This window comes from Neolamprologus multifasciatus, chromosome 3 (assembly GCF_963576455.1).
Source record: "Neolamprologus multifasciatus chromosome 3, fNeoMul1.2, whole genome shotgun sequence".
In the NCBI taxonomy this organism is placed as follows: Eukaryota; Metazoa; Chordata; class Actinopteri; order Cichliformes; family Cichlidae; genus Neolamprologus; species Neolamprologus multifasciatus.
Genome location: NC_140441.1, coordinates 46,797,321 through 46,812,829, shown reverse-complemented (window position 1 = coordinate 46,812,829; position 15,509 = coordinate 46,797,321). Strand labels below are relative to the sequence as shown.

Here is a 15,509-nt window from a genome sequence, read left to right as displayed (position 1 = left end):
TTAGTTCGTATTGAGGCGACTAGATAGATAGAGAGAGAGAGTTTATTCATCCCACGGGGGAAATTGTTGTGTTACAGCAGCGTGATAAAGAATAAAAATAAACAAGAAATAAACAACATAGTTAAAATAAAAGTGGCACAGGCACCTGTTAATGTACATATATATTGTACATCTATAAACCTAATTATTTTTTTATACCTGATTATATTCTGACCAGTATTAGGTGTAATTAACTAGCACAGGACAGACTGGATGATGACAGTGTAGCAGATGAACAGCAGCTCCTGTGGCAGGTTGGACTCTGAGTTGCAGTGCGTACAACCTCTGCTGCTGCCTGTCCGTCAGGAAGCTGGTGATCCACATATCCCAGGTTGGTCGAGGTGTTGCAGGACGTAGTCAAGTCCCATATTGACTGCATCCTTGGCCAGTCTGTTTGCCCAGTAGGCAAACTGGACAAACAGGGGGTCTGTGATGTCCCTCAGGTGGCTCAACACCACTCTTTCAAAAGACTTCATAACCACAAGCGTCAGGGCGCCAGGCCTGTAGTCATTTAATCGTATCATGGTGGATTTCTTTGGGACTGGGATGATGGTGCAACTCCAGAGACCTGTTAAAGATGCAGCTGAAAATGGTTGATCAGCACAGACTTTCAGGCAGGAGGGGGACAGACCGTCGGGTCCTGCAGCCTTCCTGGTCGTCTGTCTTTGGAAGAGCAGAGAGAGCAGACACAGGAGGAAAAGGACAACGTAACATAATCTGACATCTACAATAATAAAAGTCACTTTTAATTACAGATAACATTTGAGATATGATAAGATGAGATCAGGGATAACTAATATATTTAAACTGATGGACTGGGGTCATAGGGTAGAATCTACATGGTAACTTACAACATCACAACCCTACGTCCTGACCGTCCACTTAACCCGAAGTGCAGGTTTGATCGACGCAGCCAGCAACAACTGAAGGGCATTGAAGGTTACATCATAAGTTACTAAGTAGATTTCCTGCAGAAGTCTAAGTCAGGCATAAATCAGGCCCCAAATGTTACTTTTTCTTTAAATGCCAACATTTATATTAAAGTAATATTTTTCACAGGCTGTTCTGTCATTTGACCTCCACACGCTGTGGCAAGTGTGCACATTTTGTAGTCCATCTACTGTATCCCTGCCTGCACCCCCTAAGGAAACAAACCCCTCCAAACTCCTGAGTCATTAAAACAAGGCCATGCTCTCCTCCAGCTCTAGGACTGCTTTGATCTCACAGACTGGTCCATCTTTGGAGAGCAGGAACTGGAGACCTTCACTCAGTCAATGTGACAGAGGCCAAAGCAACTGGTGTGGAGCACCCACAATTTCATTGTACATGTACGACGTCAATAAAGGCCTATTCTATTTTATTCTATTCTATATTGTACTTTCAACACAGTGGACATCTGGCGTCACATCTGGCTGTTCTCTTTCCCTAAGTCCATATTGATTCTCCTATCCACTAAAAGAGGTTAGGAATAGCCAGTGTTGGGAAGGTTACTTTTAAAATGTATTCCATTACAGATTACAGAATACATGCCCCAAAATGTATTCTGTAACGTATTCCGTTACGTTACTCAATGAGAGTAACGTATTCTGAATACTTTGGATTACTTAATATATTATCATGCTGTTTACAACTACATGAATGTACTATTGCTGTGATTTATTACTGTTACTGAAGGTCTGCGGCTCCGAACCGTAGTAAAGGGACCTCTGGCTAATACGTCGGGTTCGCGTCGGGCTCGTAGCTGAAAACTAGCTTTACTTTGTTGTCTGGGTCAACTTTGCTAGCAGAGACAGAGAGAGGCGTTGAAAGGCTGCTCCAACAGAACTTATTGTTTTTGGAGGAAAACACGAACACAGTGTACAGTCGAGTCTTAATAGCTTACTTACAACTGGGCTCGTCAGGCTCTCTTCTTGGCTGCAGTGGTTATTATTATATTTACATGCTTCCAGCTCCCGTTTCTGCTCGATGACAGCTCGTACTTTTCCTTTTTCTCCCTCCCTCGCTCACAGACACATGACGTGTATGACAGTCCATTCTCCCTGCAGCACGGACTACACTGCCCATGATGCTACATTCTTTAGAGCTATACCTGTAGCATTCTGCCTGTTAGCTTAGCACAACAACAACAGGCGCTCTCTCACCCAGGAAACACACAGTCACAGAGAGCGTCACCCTGTAACCATGGCAACCGTAACGCTGCCGCCTGGAACAACAGAACGTAGCTGTCAAACAAAACCCAAACAGTCCTGACCCGCCACAATATGAAACAGAGAAGTACCGCCGTGTAATCCATTTATTTCAACAAAGTAACTGTATTCTAAATACCACCTTTTTAAACGGTAACTGTAACGGAATACAGTTACTCATATTTTGTATTTTAAATACGTAACGGCGGTACATGTATTCCGTTACTCCCCAGCACTGGGAATAGGACATAGGAGGTGCTTTTGAAACGCACCCCTAGTTTCTGACGAGCTGTGAAACAAACACAGCTTTGACAACAGCCGACTGTGGCAGTGACGTAAAGGCTGGATGCCAGTGGGTGAGGAGCTTTATGTAAGCGCTGTGTGGGGTGAAAGGAGAAAGAGCTTGATTTACTTTGGTACATTTTTCATTTCTGTCTATTTTTAGCTAGATTATGCACTGTAAATATAAACGAGGCCCAATGACACTAACCTGTGTAAGTAGAAAATTATAAAACTCCACAAAATATGAAACAGAGACCTGATCATAGTTTGTATTGGGATAAATTTACATTAGGTTAAAAATGACCTATGACCTGTTTCATGCATCTTACTGTGATGTTTTTAGTAAAAAATAAACAAGCCTTTTCTAAGCTAAATTACAGTCAGAATGAGGAACGCAGCCCTTTATGCTTAATAAATGTTATTTTTATTGTATGTAAACTAGTTTTAAGTTAGAAACTCTTAGTGTGCTTTTCAAAGTCATCATTTTCCATATTATTTTTTGGACATTTAAAAGGTTACACTGAAATAATTCAAATAATTTGAATAATCTTTTACATATCAGAAGCGCACTCTTATAACTAGCTGCCAGATTTCTTTGTTTACGCTTTAACTGCCATAAAGTACACAAACAACATAACCTCAATGTTCGTGTTACATTCATGAAAGATTCCACTTTTATCAAGAGCATCAAATGTCTTAGAAACAAAGCACCTGGCAGATCTTTGGTGCTACAAAAGCTTTTTAAAGTACACGAGAGAAGGAGGAGAGTTGATTTGCATCTTTTCTCTGAGTTTATTCTGAGGCGTGGGTGCATCTCTGTGCTTTAGTCAGTACATTGGTCGTTCTATACTGAAGGAAAACGCAGCCATAGCTGTTTTCTTACTAACCGTCTCTAACAATGGCCTCCAGCACCTCACAGTCTTCACCTTAACCTGAATATCTGCTCTGTGTGTGTCCATGTGGGGAATCTAAGGAGCGGGCTGCCAAATGGAGAACATCAGATGGCCTGATGGATGGTCTGACTACCAACGGTGTGCTGGTCATGCACCCAGCGGGGGAGTTTGTGTCTGAGCCGGCTCCTGGGGTCTGGAGAGAAATCTCAGTCTGTGGCAATGTCTTTGCGCTGAGGGAGACACGCTCAGCCCAGCAGAGAGGAAAACTGGTAAGAAAGCAGCTGATGTGTTTCGTGCAGACTTCATGTGGATACGAGTGTCCGAACTACTGAGCCTGACGTAAAAGCTTGAAATTGCAGAGCTTTCTTCTGATGATTGATTCATCACAGACTGCAAAGCTAAACAATATCAAAAGCTACGATTGACTGTATTTAAAGATCCTGTTAAGTTTTTTTATTAATATTTAAAAAGGAGGAAAGACGTCCTCTCAGCAGTGTGTATTAGCTCCTGATGTGTGTTTGAGTGCAATTCTTTAAATGGGATTTCTGAGCTGCAGTCAAACTGCACGCTGTTCTTTAAAACGTGCAATAATGTAAAGCCCATAAAGGCCCAGAGCCACAAGGACCAAACAAAAAGAAAAGAAAAATGTCAGTATACTCAGTATACAGTCGTACAGCACAGTCTCTCTGATATTTAATTAGGAGGCAATGATTTGGTTGGTTTCTCTGTTATTACAGAAATATTGAGTCCAATAATGACGTAAACTAAACTCAACTTAAATTTAGGTCTTGGTTGACTTTATACAAACATTTCTTGGCCCAGGATAAACATCCAGTTTTTCCCAGCATGTGGATGATTTTAACTCCAGTAACAGTTTCAGCTGATTTACAAAGAAAAACATTCTGAGGACCAAAGCTGGACTAACAGTGTCATAATTCACCAGTACTTCCTTTGTTTTGAAACATTCAAGCTGTTGGCTGCACACCATCCTGTAATGATGAATGAAATCTTATTTTTCAGTCCTGTTCTGGGGCCTGCTGAATAATCTAAATCTAAATAATCTAATATAAAAGCTAATCTAATAATCGAAATGATCACAGAAGGTATACAAGTTAAGTAAAGCAGTCAAAGACGAACTGCAGCTTAAGGACGGTGACCTTAGACCAGCATTAGAAATAATGAAAATAGTCAAACTAGGAAGTATTTATTCTTAGCGCATTGAAAGAAACACAAAGTTTTCTTTGTCTTTTGAGTAAATAAATTTAAATGTGACTGAATATTTTTTCCTGCCTGTGTCAGACATTTGCTGACTTGTTGCTTCGTCGAGACATAAATAAACAGCTGCCGTCTGGTTCTACAGATCAGCGGTCTCCAACCTTTTCTACACCACGGACGGTTTAATGTCAGACAATTTTTTTACGGAGCGGCCTTTAAGGTGTCGCGGATAAATACAACAACATGATACGACTAAGACAAAAACGCAACTTCACTGTGAAGCTGTGTAACTTTATTAGCAGCATCCTCCTGAAATGCGCCAACAACACTGAGAGCAACATCGTAATGCTTTTTGGTCGCTATGGTAACGTGTAAATATTTCTTTCAAACTAAGACGCACAACTACAACACGAGAAAAGATGATAAAATCCTGAAAACCCTAAATTTCACACCTGAGCCTCAACTCTCACAGCCCAGTACTGGTCCCTAACCCGGGGATTGGGGACCGCTGCTCCATAGATTGCTGCATCCCATTGTGTGGTGACATAGAAGTGAAAATCCTGCAGAGTTTTTCTAGTTTAAGAAAATTCACAAAATTCCAGGAATACAAAAAATGATTTTGCCTGGTTCAGTTTCTGAAAACGATGCTTTCCTTGCTTCATATCTGCACTCACATTTTCCTTTTTCTGTTCTGCTCTGAAGGTTGAAAATGAGTCAAACACCCTCCAGGATGGTTCACTGATTGATCTGTGTGGAGCAACCTTGCTGTGGAGGACCCCCACCGGATTGCGGCATACTCCTACTCTCAAACAGCTGGAGTGCCTTCGACAGGAGCTGAACGCTGCGAGGCCTCAGTGTCCTGTGGGCTTCAACACGCTGGCCTTCCCCAGCCTGGCACAGCGCGAGATTGTCGACAAGAAGCAACCCTGGGTTTATGTCAACTGCGGTCACGTACACGGCTACCACAACTGGGGCTACCGGAAAGAAAAAGGGCCCCCCGGCCCCGGAGGCACAGCACCTGCCGGCACAGGTGAGAGGGAGTGCCCTATGTGTCGAAGAGTAGGCCCCTACGTGCCGTTGTGGTTGGGCTGCGAGGGTGGATTGTACCTGGACGCTGGGCCACCCACTCATGCTTTCTGCCCCTGTGGTCACGTTTGCTCAGAAAAGACAGTAGCAGGATGGAGCCAAATCCCATTGCCCCACGGCACTCATGCCTTTCATGCTGCCTGCCCTTTCTGTGGTACCTGGTTGACAGGAGAGCAGGGCCACATCAAACTCATCTTCCAGGGGCCCGTTGATTGAAGCTGAGAGAATTCAGTGCGGGCAGATTGACTAAGGACCTGCTGACTAAAGACTGTGTGTGCTGACATGATAAGCTGAAAGCAACTTGCAATAGTACATACCAAGGCTTCACATGGAATATGAAGTGTATGTAAAATAAATTGTGTTGAAAACAACATGTCTTTATCTTTTTTTTCCCGTGTCAGCATTTTAATAGCTGGACTGCTGCTCGCATCCATGTAGGATGCAGCTGGTAAACAGTACCGCCAGGGGGCGCCAGAGGGAGAAAAGGGTCCGTGATTGACAGGAACCCTAGAAAACAGCAGAACAATCTATTAGTCTATTTTTAGACAGAAATGATTAACCTAAAAGAGACAACTGGACACTAGAAATGTGTCTAATTGCAGGAGGCCGCTTGGAAAATTACATTTTAAAAAGATATCCAAAGGATCATTTAAGTCCTATTTGCCAATACTTAAGTATTTAAATTATTTTGTCCTAAACGTTATGCAGCCGTCTGCCAGCAGTTGGCGCAGCATTGTTGAAAACAACACATCTGTTAATCTAGGCCTGATCGTTTTGTAAACGCTACTGAAAAAGCTGCTGAAATGAAGGTGGACGGGCTTCTCCCTTAGAGTGTCAGGAGCTCAACCATTCGGAGGGGGGGGGGGGCAGAGTAGAGCCGCTACTCCTCTATTTTCAAAGGAGACTAGGCTGCCACCTCCTGGGTAAGGTCTTCCGACCAGGCATGTCTATCCTGGCCCCGGGATAGACCTGGGATGCACTGGAGAGATTACATCTATCGGCTGCCCTGGAACAGCTCGATGTTTCCACAGATAACCTGGAGCCGGTGGCAGGAGGGAGGTCTGGGCTTCCCTGCTGCTGACCCACAACCTGAGAGGAAGAAAAAGGCTGGATGATTTATTGTTTTGTTATTTTAGATTTTAAGTTTTGTTGAAGTAGTCATGAATTTTCAAACAGCTTGCATTCACGGCACAATGCGCCACACTTTTCAATTGCAATTTATGAGTCTTTCAAATGTTAATTTGTCGTATTTTAGTAATCCGTGAACATCTTCTATAGCAACACGTTTTCATATTTAACATCAGGTTATTTAAGTGTTGTCTTCCTCGCTGTCTGGAGTATAACGTGTGATGTTGATAATGCACGATGCGAGGTGCCACACATTTATTCATTCTGGGATTAATGGTTTAAAATGCCTTCGTTAATCGTTTTTGACATTTTCCGTTAAAGCAGTTCTCAAGTGTACCCATATATCTGAGTGTTAACTTAGTGTAACTTTTAATTTCTTTTTAATTTCTCTATATCTCTACATTATATATCTAATAATGTTATTATTAAAAACATTAAAACGTAAAAAAAAAAAAGATTTGCAGATATCTCATCAGTTTTGCACAAAATCAAAACATCGAAGCAAAATTTTGATCAATTTCTGCATTTTTAGAGTCAGCATGGTTTACAATATTAAAGTGGCCCGAAGTTGGATGTTTTCCCCCCACAGGGACTCAAATCCTTGGCCTTATGTCAAAAAGTAAGAAATTATAAATTAACTGTGATTAACCATATAAAAACAATTGAAGGCCAATTACATCACAGCAAGGCGACAAAGGAATAATAAATACATAAATGAAAATAAAAATCTTAAGATTAAGCTCAAACAATCAAATATAAACCAGAGTAATAACAAAGTACAAACAAATATCAACATTTTTTTCATCAAATAATTAATTAAGAAGAATAAACAACAAAATAATGTAGTAATAAAGTAAAAAGAAGATAAAATAGTGATAATAATATAAAACAATAAATAACAAAAACAAGGTAAAAGGTGAAGTTGAGATAAATAATGATAAATTAAAAGTAAGGAAACAAATACATAATAGCAAAATAAAAAAGTTACATTACCTCGCATGATACATTTTACCAAAGGACTCGATTAAAGTAGCTTATTGGTCACAAAGTCAGTGAGTAGCAACAATATCAGCAATGTTTAAACGCCTTATTAGGGGCAACAAACTGAGAAAGTCTGTTTTCATTTGATTTTCTTTTAAAGCCAAAGATTGCAATCCTGTGGTTTTATCTTAAAAAAAACTTCAGCTGCTGAATAAATGACTTCCTGTTGTGAATCACAGATGATCCCTGGCAGAGTATCTTAAACCTGTTGTTACAAACCTGGGTTTTAGGATGGACGGTGATTTTAAGTTGGACACTCAAATTAGGGCTCCTGTCAAGTCCAGTTTTTATCATTTAAGGCGTTTGGCAAAGCTAAGACCTAATTTATCCAGGTCGCATTTTGAACAGTAATCGATGCTTTTACTTCATCTCGTTTGGATTCCTGTGATGTCTGTATTTTGGAGTTAGTCGGTGTCTTCTCTCTCGTCTGCAGCTGCTCCAAAATGCTGCTGCACGACTTTTAACCAGAAGAGAGCACATAACTCCCATCCTCGCGTCACTCCATCGGCTGCCTGTACATCGTAGAGTTCATTTTAAAATTCTTATGTTGGTTTTTAAATGTTTAAACGGTCCCACCTTAACTCTCTGAGCTTCTGCATCCTTACTCAGACCCCAGGTTTCTCAGGTCAGCTGACCAGCTGCTCCTGGAGGCGCCCAGGTCCAAGAGGAAGCTCAGAGGGGGCGGGGCTTTCTCTACTGCTGCTCCTAATCAGTGGAACAATCTGCCCCAGCACACTAGAGAGGCCCCTTCACTGGCCACTTGTAAAACACGCCTTAAAACCCATTTTTACTCCTTGGCATATGACACAGCATGACCCTGATTGTGTCGTTTTAATCTAATGTGCTCATTTTATTGTTTTAAATGTCATTTTAATTATCATCTTATTTTTTTTTATTTTTTTTTATCTTTATTTTATTTTATTTTCATTTTTTTTAACCTATTCATTGTATCATTTCTGGCATCTCAAGTGTACAGCACTTTGTGTTTAGCTGGGAGTTGTTCTGAAAGTGCTGTATAAATAAATGGTTTGCTTCTAATTGTTTGCAGTTGTAAAAAACAAACAAACAACAAAAACAGCAGCTATTCTAGTTCATCATGTTCAGACACAGGGATCAGCTCGTTGTGATCTCTGCTACAGTGAGTGGATGCCATTTCTGTTCATCATCAGCCTATTTTTTAGGTCTCAACTCGTCACATTTCTTTTAACCTCAGTCATTCACAGCTCTGGTTTGTCACATTGTAGCAACATGGCTGCTCTTTGATGTTGCCACATTGTTGTTGAACATCACCAGCAAGTCCTGTTATCATCTTATTGAATGAAAACTTTATGTTTAAAGAATCAAATGCACATGAGTCAAACCGTTACTAACTCTTCTGTTAGCTTGACCACACCCCCTGTCTTCATGCCAAAGGAAGTAATTACACATGTATAACTTGTTATGTCTCAGAGCTAGCTGAGGTGTAGTCCACATGGTGTAATGAAACTATAAATGTTGGACCCAGACCAGTTAGTCTCGTTCCTTCACAGTGTGTCTTGTGTAACTGAGTGGATGTCTCATGTTGTGACCCAGGTCTTGGAGCTCATCTACACGCTCCACTCTTTGTGGTGGTGCGATGGGTGCTGCCACAGACTCTGTGGTGCTCCGGGGCGCTGACACGCTGGCCCCAGGCCGGCCTTCTCCCCGCTATGATGGGTTGTGGGGTACAAAGGGAGCCTACTGAACCAGTCGTTCACTGTACTCTACCTCCCAGTCTTACCTGTCCCAGCCCTCCCTCCTACCCATGCCTTCATGCAGCACATCACTCACACACTCATGGTTTTGACGGGGTTTCGTGCTTCACATGGGGGCGTATGTAAGGCCACTCATGTGGATTTGCTGGCTGTTCTGCACAACGGCCCCCACTTCCTTTTTTAATTACACCATCATGGTTTCCAACACACACACACACAAATACAAATTGAGGTAACCGTGGTACTATAGTACTGTTCTCCTTGTAATTATGGCTCTTTATGGGGCATTAAATGCGGGGCCATTCGATTTGTCTGACAGATACAGGCCAGAAATAACAGGAAATAACAAAAAGGTTAATTTCTTACAGGCAATACTACATTTGTTAAACAAGAGTCGTGCACAAAGGGTAAACCACTAAGAAGGACATATTGATTGTCTTTTCAATATACTTTAAATCAATCAATAATGAATTCAGAAATATGACAAACATGAAATGCTTAAAAATATTTGAAATATTCAAAGCTGAACTCGCTGAATGACCTTATGTTATCAAAATATCAGCCAGCCTAACAGTAAAAAGCAAAGTATCAAAATGGAAAATGTGCTAAACAAAACTAAAAAGCACATAAACTGAGAACTAACTAAAGATCATCAAAACAAGGAAGTGCTGAAACAAATGCTTTACAAGAGAGAGAAACAAATTCAGTGTGAATTCATGTATGGCTAACAGGAACACAGTGGAAAGTAATTATATTATTTGGATTGTCCCACTGATTGATGGTAGGAACTACTTCTTGTATCACCTCTCAAGCATAATTAATGTGCACAGTCAGAGGCATGTACTCTACTAATCGCACAATTAAAAGCTTAGCAGATAACCTCAGGTTTACAGTGCATCTAAGCCCTGTGGCTTACTGAGCTTACACAACATTTGCAAGATTACTTACCATTTAATTTCTGTTTTTTTAATTGTTCTTTACTTGCTCTCACACCGACACCAGGGCTGCAGCTTCATTATGTCTGACTCCTCTCATGTCTTAATGATAGACCTTTTATACCAAGAAGCACAGCAAGCCAACATATGCTGAAGCCACTCGCCTAGCTTGGGTCCACCAAGCGCAACAGTGCAATACTCCTGTTACCTCTTTTCAAGTTCTTCTTTCAACCCTTGGTACTTCTCAAGCTTCTCATGTTCCTTCTTCCTGATGTTGCTGTCATTTGGTACAGTTGCATCACTATGGCCACTACTGTCTGCTTGGTTAGCCATCACCAGTTTGCCCGTATCTGGAAGTCCCACCGGATCTTAACTCGGTCATTCTTGACAATCCTGTCACGCGTGTCCTGGTTTTTACCTCAGGACATCCAGGCTACACTCAACAGATGTTCCTGTACTCTATGCCAGCCACTTGGTTATGGCATACCACGTATGCCCTGGGTGCCTGCATCTTGCCTCCGCCTGTTATGTTCTGGATTGTCTCAGGGGCATCTTTGCACAGCCTAGGCTCTTACCTGGTGACTACCTATCCTCTCTTCACTACTATCCAACTCAACTTCTCCAATCCAGATGACTTTCCAATGTCGCTGACCCTAGAATCAATCAATCTCATTCACTCTCTTACAGATCGGTGTTAACCATCTAGAGGTGGTGGCTAACGATTCCTCTATTCTATGGTTACTATCCATAGCCAGTGATCTTACTGAGGGGGTTCAGGCAGAACAACAATGGAGACAGAGCATCTCATAGGTAAATCCCACACTTCATGGTGACTTTTGTGCAACTGGCTTCAAACTGGCCTCTAGTGTTGTTCACCACATCCCAGACTCCTGCCAGAGAGAACACCTTGGATGGTTCGGTGGAGCTGGTTCATCCTCCTGGCTTCCATCTTTTCTATCTCTTCAAGTTTATCTTAAAACCAAACATCTCACTGATCACAGCTGCCACGGTGGTTTAGCTGCTTGGTTTTGGTGATGGGCACAAGTAGGGATTGTCCACAATGTTGCATTCACATCACATGATCCCATCTTTCAGGTCAGTCTTTTTTTGTCTGTGTGTGTGTGTGTGTGTGTGTGTTTAGCAGGGAGAGTTTAACACCAAAGTGAAAAAGACAGCAGGTGACAGCTGAGCACCTGCGTTTTATAAATAAACATCAAGTGTCTTTATTAAGCCACTAAGCAGCAATAAATGAGTCCAAATAACACAGGAAACAAAATGTGAAGTGAAATAAAGAGAAATGTTTGACATGTATCACATTCAGAAACAAAGACGGTCTCCTTATATTTCCATGGACAGCAGATCAGGATTCAGTGTCTATAAATGTCTATAAATCAGAAGAATATTAAGACTTGATGAAAGAAAACATTTAATTAAAAAATTAATCCTCAAAGTGCATCATCATCATCATTATGTTGATTATGATATGACTGCTTGTTCAGCATCTATTTAATTAAGACTAAATCACCTTCTGCAAACTGAGGCTTCTATGTTAGTTTCACACATTAAGCAACCGTCACACCTGCTTTATTCAAATCTATGCAGAGCTCGAACTTTCTGAAAGACACTGCTGCACACGCGCGCGCACAACTCAACAAGTTTGGGGGGTATCGGCATTTTTTCATATTTTCGATGTTTGTCCTCATACATGTAGCAGTTGTGCTCACATGAGCTGGAAATGCTGCCAGGTTGAGAGAAGGAAGCCAACATTTGGGGAGCTTCATTTTTTTGACAGCAGGTCAGGACTGAACTGATCTTGAGGTTTACCAATTTTCTCTGACACTGTCGGCTAAAGGCCCGTACTGGAAGTGCATATCTGGCCATAAAACCAAAAGCACTGGACATCCAGACACCCACAAACACAAGGCACAAGATGAAACTGACTGCAGTATGTAAGTACAGCTTTCTTAGGCATTCAAATGCAAACAAGACACAAAGAAGAGCACTAAAGAATTTGATGAAAAACCAGACATACTCCTGGACTGAAACAACGTGCGGTCCATAACAGGCAAAGAACATCAGTTTCCCTAAAACTGCCTCAACCAGCACATCTCTGCACCGGCTTCATCTGCAAACAAGAAGGAAATCTGCTGTTATGAAACCGGACAAGAGGCCTGAATTAGAAAATACAAAACGAAATATAAAACAAAACACTAACAGAAAATTTATTGTAAGATAATTGCAGGATATTGCCAATGTTGTCAGAATAAAGCCCTGTTTCTATCACCAGAACCAGGTTCCTTTAGAGTTTCCACTGCAGGGATTAGGGCTGAAATTTAGTTTCCAATAAAATTATTTTACCCCTTAAAATCCACTTACAAAGAAACTCTAGAGAGGTGCTGGTAATGCTTAACATTTCAATCTTGTATTCATTACTCTTCAGTATTTCACGATCAGTCTCCTCTGTAGCTCGTTTGATTGTTATTGGACAGAAGTTTTTACTGTTTGCAATCAATTTGTTGATCAAGAGAGACGCAGTGGCAGTCAAATGAGGTGAGGGGTGATGTTTACCAAAAAATATTACTCTGAAAACAGTTTCACTGTGGTTATCCTAAAGTACATGTGTCCAACCTCCCACACAAAAGAGTCCTGTGAAGGCTCTTTAATGCCCCCAAAGTGCAAATTCCCCCTGTTCACAGTAGGGCTGCCACAAACGATTATTTTGATAGTCGACTAGTCACCAATTATTTTTGCGATTAGTCGATTAATCAGATCATCATCCACTGGACATAAAACGTACAGCTTATTGCACCAGCAGCATCTGCTCTTATATAACTATCATTAGCTTACAGCTTTAAGTGTTTAAGGTATGTGCTAACTAAAAATAAAGACAAGATGATAGTTTATTAAATTTTAATGAAATGTGCAGATTGTTTCGGTGAAGTTTAATAAACTCCTTGCTATCTAAAATATAACAGGACACCGGAGTATATTCTGGAGCATCTCACACTTCTGATAATCAGTTGTCTGCTTGACGTTTATTCAGCTGTGTAAAAACTGTAACTTTAATCTCAGCCAAACCGATTTACTCAGGAACAAATAAAATACTGAAAAAAAGCCAAACAATAACATTTTTAAGTTATCTAAGTGACTTGTATATATGTTTAACCTGAGTAGTGAAAGACGGCGGTGGGTTTAAAAACGATTTGCCGGGAGTCCGGTGTTCTCGCGGCTCTAGTTAGCCTAGCCCCCGGCTAGCTAACGAGCTAGTGGGTAACAGACGTCTCCGAAAACGTCGGAGCGCTTTTGAAAATATGTGGTGTCTTGATAAACTGAGCAGATATTTGAGGTTTACACAGCTACATTCTCGCCTGAAAATATGTTAAACGTTTATTTTGTGACCCAGAAAGAATAATAAGAGTAATATTAAAACTAACTAGCTGCCGCCATTGTTGACAACTGAGCTGGGCTGCGCTATGAATTCTGGGACACAGCTTCTTCTTCTTCGGGGTTTAACGGCAGCTGGCATCCTTGTACATGCAGTGCTGCCATCTTCTGTTTCAGTCCGTTATTACACTCTTAAATCCTACTACTTATTCCTGCGTCTTTTGGGATCTTACAAAGCTTCAAACGACGCGTCGACTATTAAATCAGTCGTCGACGATTTTGATAGTCGACGTAATCGTGACTAGTCGACTAATCGTGGCAGCCCTAGTTCACAGTGGCCTCTTGGCTCTGTGGACCGTAGCTCAGCACAACCAGTCAGACGCAGAGACCAGTGATCACGACAGCATAACATGGTTGCTCATCTTTATTGCATTGCAGTAGACTGACTGACTCCAGACTGCAGTGGAAACACAGACAAACTCCAATCTAAAGGAACCTTTAAGATCCTGAAAAACATTTCCTGGGACGAAAAGTTCTGCAGGCTTTGATGAAACATGACTGACTGAGCGAATCTCTTCACTCCAGCTCCGTCATCTTTCATCATCTATGTGCAGAGTCAGGGAAACACCTTCATGGCCCGAGTTCAGTTTATCATCCGATACAGAATGTAGCAAAAAGATGCTCGAGATAATTTAGCAATGGTGCAATCGCAGTTTATCTATTACAATACTTACATTCTGTATGTAGATAAATACAAATATAGGTGATTTTATTGATATCTGAATTTTTGACTCAAATCAAAAACAACAACAAAACAACAGTAAGAGTCAGGCTCAGGTGACCCAACCCTGTGGTTCAGCGTGCTAGCCTCTGCTAGAAAGGCTTAGCTACTTTACTCTTACACAACAACTGCACCTATAAAGAGACTGAAAGCAAGTTCTCCTCCTCCCATCTTTCACATCAACACTTTCCATCTCTTTACATGGATGAAACAGAGCGCAGCGCTAAGAAGGCCGCAGCAGAGTCCCAGTCTGTTTGAAAAAGAGTGAGCAAGGTGTGTCCACGCAGAACATGTGACTATATATTACACAATAAATGATACATGATGAAGCAAAGTTAGGTGCTCGAGTTAAAAACTTTGGGGGGAAATGTAAATGTTCCAAAACACACAAACAGACCAACAGAGAGACTCTCGTCGACACAGTCGGTTTGTTTCCTGGCTCACAGCACACGTCTGCATGTTTAGTACATTGGCTGACTGAGGCAAAGCTGATTCCTCAAACAAGAGTTACATAATAAAAACATTCACCTTGCTTTTGTCTAAACACACTATAAAAAAGGGGCTCAGAAGAGGAAAGAAATAGACGAAGGAGAGGGGGCTCCCTGATTGGGCTTTCCCTAGACCATCCATCCATCCTAGACCCTCCTCAGGAATAACAACGATGTGTCACAGTTAGCCTGCTAGCATCCTAAAGAGTTCAGGTCATCCACAGTGTGTAGCGTAGCGAGTGTGTGCAGTGTGAGTGACGTTTGGGCTGAGATCGGTAAAAACAGACGGAGCCCAAGGAGAAATGCATTTGGCCAAAC

General features: G+C 41.4%; 2 protein-coding genes across 5 annotated transcripts in view; one reads left to right on the top strand and one right to left on the bottom strand.

The window, feature by feature from the left end:
- The window catches only part of peli3 (pellino E3 ubiquitin protein ligase family member 3), a 40,583-nt gene extending 31,647 nt beyond the window's left edge, over positions 1-8,936 (top strand). For all 4 annotated transcript variants that reach the window (XM_085153995.1, XM_085153998.1, XM_085153996.1 and 1 more), the window contains 2 exons: positions 3,481-3,669; positions 5,318-8,936. In XM_085153995.1, coding sequence (XP_085010121.1) covers positions 3,481-3,669; positions 5,318-5,917 — 789 coding nt within the window. In that variant the 3' untranslated portion in view covers positions 5,918-8,936. The remainder of the gene's footprint in view (positions 1-3,480; positions 3,670-5,317) is intronic.
- Positions 8,937-11,736: 2,800 nt separating this feature from the next.
- rab1ba (zRAB1B, member RAS oncogene family a) overlaps positions 11,737-15,509 on the bottom strand; it is a 15,392-nt gene continuing 11,619 nt past the window's right edge. The window contains exon 6 of the mRNA XM_085154025.1: positions 11,737-15,509. This exon is cut by the window's right edge and continues 565 nt beyond it. The gene's annotated coding sequence lies outside the window, so the exon portion shown is untranslated.